General features: G+C 31.9%; 1 protein-coding gene across 3 annotated transcripts in view; it reads right to left on the minus strand.

Moving 5' to 3' along the window:
• The window catches only part of LOC107069043 (zwei Ig domain protein zig-8), a 53925-nt gene extending 49217 nt beyond the window's left edge, over window positions 1-4708 (minus strand). Inside the window, exons 1-2 of one of the 3 annotated variants that reach the window (XM_089169975.1) lie at window positions 4538-4708; window positions 2985-4173 (exon numbers count right to left, since the gene is read on the minus strand). In XM_089169975.1, the coding sequence (XP_089026101.1) occupies window positions 2985-3045 (61 nt within the window). In that variant the 5' untranslated portion in view covers window positions 3046-4173; window positions 4538-4708. Of the gene's footprint in view, window positions 1-2984 lie in introns of all 3 variants that reach the window. The other 2 variants (XM_015325975.2, XM_015325974.2) reach the window with 2 other exon arrangements.
• Between the last annotated feature and the right edge of the window lie 1292 nt (window positions 4709-6000).

The raw sequence follows: 6000 nt of genomic DNA on the forward strand, positions 1-6000 counted from the left end.
CCGTCTCGCGGCTTGCCACGAACGTTACCGCGAGGTTGTTACCACCCCCTCTCGATGCGGTTGCACTACCGTTTAATTTGTCCGTTCCGAAGTTTCGTAGTCCCCCCTCCCCCTCCCCGCGAACATGGCCATAGTAGTAGAGTCGAACAATTCGCGCCCCGTCGAACGAAATTGCAAAAGTTGTTAGTTTCGTTCGCGACAAAAGTAGAAATGGGGTGTAAAGCTCTGCCTATTACACGAAACGTTAACCCCTTATAGGTATGTTACTTCTATAACTAACTCGACACCCATACCCTAACCCTCCAAGCCCCCGGATTTTAACTCCTGTTACCCTTTTTCCGGTTACTATCGATTTTAATTTCAACTTGTTAGAATTGCTACCGAAATCGTTACAACGTTTTCTAAACGTGACTTTTTTTTTCCTTTTCTTTTCTGTTTTTTCCCAAAAGAATTTAATACGATTTCAGAACGAACGAGAAAATAAAATGCAATGGATGGGTGGTGGTAGGGGAAAGAAGGGGAAGGGAGAGAAGGAGAATCCGGTTGAAGAACTCTTTCCCCTGTTTTTTATTTCATTTTTGTTTCATCCTTTTTTTTCCTTTCTTTTCACGCGCTAATTTATTTCAACTTTCTTTCCTTTCTACGTACTTTTACTCTAACATTCAAGCCCCCTCCCCCTAGCCCGCCACTTTTATTTTCTTTCAATTTATTTTTTGTCCTTGTCGTCGTTGGCGTTTTTATTTATTTATTTTTTTTTTGCTTTTTTTTCTTTTTTTTTTATTCATTTTCCACGCGTATAACGCTTGATCGAGGAAACTTATGAATAATGCATGAGTCGAAGTTGCATCGTTGTACGCGTATCTATATGTGCATTGAACTAGGATCGCGAACGAGCGCACATACAACCAACGTTTGTAATTCCATTAACTATGCCGTTTTATCGCCCAATACCGTGGCTTCGATCGAATAACTTTCCGTTTATATATAACAACGTTCGCGTGTTGTTTCGGAGAATATTGAATTATTCACTTGGATGGACCAACAACGTAGAATTATCTACACACCGACTTTAACCGATCGGTTAGTTTCCCTTACGCTAGGTATCAACTTCGATTTCTCTAAGTATCTTAAGATGCAACTTCGACGTCTTTAAGTTCACGAACGAAACAACCAACTAACCAATCAACCCTTTACCCAACAAGCCCATTTAATTAAGACCAACGACCTTTGACATAAAGTTTCTTAACTGCTTGTTATATTCCGAAAGAGATTTTAATATTTATCTACTTCCAATCGAACTTATATTAATAAATATCTATGTAATTTAATCATTGTATGTATGTATCTATGTATGTATGGTAAATAGTCGAAAGAGTATTCGTATTTGTTCTCGTTATAAGTTTGAAATAATTGATATTTCCTTGTAATGCAAAGCTTTAAAATTAAGTTTATGACATATATAATAATCATTACCAATATAAAATTCTTTTTAGGATTATTAAATTTTCAATCACATCAAAAATTGATCTTACAGGAATATTTGCATCTACGTAAAATGTTATAATAATAGACTGATTATTTTTCTAAAAAATACTTGATTGATCTTATAATTCTTTTGAAATGATTGGTCATCAGTTTTATACAATTTTATTTGTCTTATAATAAAATGTTCTTTTGCAAAAAGATAATTTATTTTAATTATTAATATTATTTATATCAACGAAAATTTTAATTATCTTAAGAAATATTTATACTATATAAAATAAATTGAAATATTTTATTGAAAGAGTAAATATTGATTGTTTGAAATTGATAATAGAGGTAGGAATATTTCTGTGGCTCATTGCATATGTGTGTGAACTCTATATGATAATTAAGATATTATACAATTTTACAAAATTCGAACGATTATGAAAACTGACTCTCGTTAATTTTACGTTAAAATATTCTTTTAAATGTACATACTCGGATGTAATAATTAGTTTAATGATTTTCTACACATTAGAATAATCCAACGGTGTTTTTAATTACAATGTAATTTATTACACGTTTGAGAACATATTATTATTAATTTTATTTTATCTCAAAATTCTTTTGATTGAATTTTTTTCATTTCTTTTATTGGTCCGTGTTAAAATGATTTCACATCATTGATCGTATTCTAGTTGAGATATTCAATGTAATTTCGCTGATCTCGTTCGATCTGATTCGAAACAGTATGACTCCGATATATTATACCGTATTCTAAAAGTAAATATTTCATTGGAAAGGAAAATTCGTTCGATTCAAACGATAATTTACGGAATATATTTGGACTCGTTTATTTTGTGCATAATTTTAACGATCAGAATGAAGACGAAGTTTCTAAAATATCGAAATTCAATGAAACCATTTTGGGTAATATTTTTAATTACGATAGAAAACGTTTTTTGTGCATTGCGAGTTGAAGCCGAATAAAAAAAAAAATAAATAAAAAAACAGGTTTAATAAAACATTGGGCTTTATAATTAAAATATTTCTGTTTTCTTTTTTTTTTATCACGAATTCAAATTCCTATAATTCCGATCTAGCATTTCTCTCGATGACATGTTTTACAGATTTGAAATTAAAAAAAAAAAAAATTTGATTTGGAAAAAAATTAATGCATAGCAATTTAAATTTCTACGCGACAAAATTGAAATTTTTGCCGTGCAGTAAAAGTTTGGCTTATGCATAACTTGGATTCCTGTTTCATAACTAAAATCATATTATATCCGATGTCGTATTATTTTTCGACGTTTATATTTTTAAACATTATATACATCGAAAAAAAAATATATTTAAAAAATTTAACCACTTCCTGAGAATGTAATTTTTTTTAAATTACAAATTTTCTTTTCGTGTGCATTTTCGAAGGATTATTTAAAATAATCAAATGACTTTTGTATCGATGAAAAACAAAAATAAAAACAAATGTTAAAAAAATGATAAATAAGAAAATTTACCTTCGGTGCACATGAACAGTATGGCAGCGATGGAGAGTCTGGCTTGCCATCTTAAAGCCATTTCCAAGAAGTTATGTGTTAAAACGTTGTCCACTTGTTTTTTTTTTTTTCAAACGATTCACATTATTATCATTAGTTCTTCCATCATTTAAAGTTTATTTCTTTGTAACTTTATCTCTTCGCGTTTTCGTGTCTGTGTATGTGTGTATGTGTGTGAGTGTGTGTGTAAGGGTTTGTCCAACTTGTGATACACGTCACGGGAGAAGGGGAGAAAAAAATACAACATGAAAAAAATGAGAGAGAGAGGAAGAGGAAGAGGAAGAAATTTGATCGATTGATCGATAAAAAAAAAAGATCGATCGAAGTATCTGAAGAGCTTTCGAACTGTCGTTTCACTTTGCCAAAGTGAAATAAACCACTCGATCTTCGAAACTTTTGCGACACCGTAAATTCCACACCCAAAGTGACTACGTATGCGTTTTTATGTATATGTGTGTATATGAGTGTATATATATATGTGTGTGTTTATGTATATGTGGGCCTTAACGAATATACGCGAACAAATAAGCACACAAATCAGCCCTTTCCCTACACAAGTTATAACTTCCTAAAGAAGATCGTTCTAATATTGTGTATATATATATATTTCCTTTCGATAAACGTTTTCAAGTATCGTTATGAGAAAAGTTCTAGTCGATAGTTCAAAAATATCGAAGATATCACTTTTTTTCCTTTTCTTTTTTCAAAATATTTTTCCAAATGTGCGTTTTGTTTTTTCTATCCACTAAAAAAGTCACTTCTTTATTTCTATTCTTTAAACTTGTCCTATCATCACTTTACGATCACTTATCATTTATCTTTTTCTTCGTATTTATTTTCTGAACGTTTTAACCACCATTTCAAAGTATTTGGTAATCAATAAAGATCATTTCAACTGTACCACCAATATACGAATTCTTTCTCTTTCTTTGATCTTCATTCCCAAATGGTATCTAATCTTGATTCACTGAATCCAATTTAAGAAAAGAAAATCTTATCCTCCAAGGGTGGTCACCGATTATAACACAATGTCTAAAAAGTGTTTTCCAGATAACACAATGAATTCGCACAGTGTCACATAAGAACATATAAACGCAACATTCTTTATCTATTTTTCATACGTACATAGTATCTATACATTTAAACAGACCTAGAGTTCAAATATAAAAATCACAATGACGATCAAATTACACAATCCGATATAACAAATAATAACAATCCCATCGGTATAACGATACCGAATAAACCAACGAAAGCTCACTAAAAAGAAAAGTGAAAAAAAAACAACTAACGAGAAAACCGCACCAATAAATAAATTCCAGTTAGCGTAAAGAGTATAATAAGTATTGGTTATTGTCCAGGGGGTAGGGGGTGCTCGTTTACGGTCCCAATTAAATATGGGACCGTATATATTGATCCTCTGATCTCGTTTAATCACATTGATCGATTGAACCCATATAAAGAAAAAAATCATCCCCCTACCCTTTAATTTCTTCTTATAATCATATACGAACAATCTATTACGATTATGGTGAAATTTTGATGGGTTTGTCCTTTAATAAAATGTAATTTAGTTGCCGGCTGATTGAAAACGTGAAATAATCACATCGTTCATGCACATATGGGACACCATCAACCCGGCACACAGGCACGTCTACGTTCGTTGGCAGATTTACCCTGACTGGGGAGATTCTTGGCTATGGGAGCATGCGCGTTTCCGATCCACCCCCTGTCACGGTGCTCTGGCGCGCACAGCTTTCCGCCACCGTCCACACCACGTACCTACTACGATGCTGCACAAAGAAAGGGTAAGGGGAAGGATTGAGGGTGGTTAGGAAAAGAGTGGAAAGCTAAGGGGACGAGACGATGTGCGAGAAGGAGGACGGTTTACACGCTTCTGCTCGCGCGTACCTTCTCTCTTACCAAATGTATATTCGTGTGTGTGTGTATGTATCTGTGCATGTATGTGTTTTCGAAATGTCTACTAACACCAATGTTTCTCTATCTATCTATCTATCTATCTATCTATCTATCTATCTATCTATCTATCCCTATTTCTATCTTTGTTTCAATAATCTTTGTGTGTGTTTCTCTCTCTTTCTGTTTCTATGAAGTTTCTGTAAATGTTTTTGAAAACCGTAACTGGTTGTACAAGTAGCACGTGATCGATAAAGAACTAAAAGATCTACGATTATTTTGGATCAAATCGATTTATTATTTCTTCTTTAAAAATTCTATTATATATATAATTTTTCATACTTTTGTGTTTATTAAGAGAGAGTTGTATTAAAATTAGTATTCGTAATGAATACTTTTGATATTGTAAGTATAAACAAGATTAGGTTAGATCAAAGAGAAGTTAGTTGAACTGGGATCGTCTAGATGAATGTATCTATATACTGCATCTATTCTTGTATATATGTATGTTACTTTTATGTGTATGTGTGAATCTATGTTCGTTGACGTAAGGTGTTAAAGGTCTTACGAGGATGGAATAGAAAGGGCAAGATATGTGAAAGGTGACTCCATTTTCTAAAATTGTTCGGAAAATGATCAATTTTTTTATTATGACGGCTATCTTCTTCTTGTTTGTCAATCTATACTTTTTTTCATCGTTGAAAAATGTTCATTTATATTGAATAATTCATGTATTATTAATCCTTTGTATTCGAGACCTTTTTCGTTCGGACGAACTACCAATACGAGACGATTGTCCATACATTTGTTGAATTACTTACAGTTATGTATAGGAAATAATAGATAGTTGAAAATTATTTTTTTGCACGTATGAATGTTTAAAGTTATTTACAAAACGTTATTGTTCAAATAAAACTTATATAAACAACGTTATTGTTTGAATTATGACGTTAAATCGAATATGATGTGACCGATTGTAACCTATCTACTGCAAAAGGTTAATAAATATATCAACGTTTCAGTTAATTTCAACTAAATAATAAACATTTCATTACAATTA

This window comes from Polistes dominula, unplaced genomic scaffold (assembly GCF_049000335.1).
Source record: "Polistes dominula isolate Pdom_NZ unplaced genomic scaffold, Pdom_raw_medaka contig_49, whole genome shotgun sequence".
Lineage (NCBI taxonomy): Eukaryota > Metazoa > Arthropoda > Insecta > Hymenoptera > Vespidae > Polistes > Polistes dominula.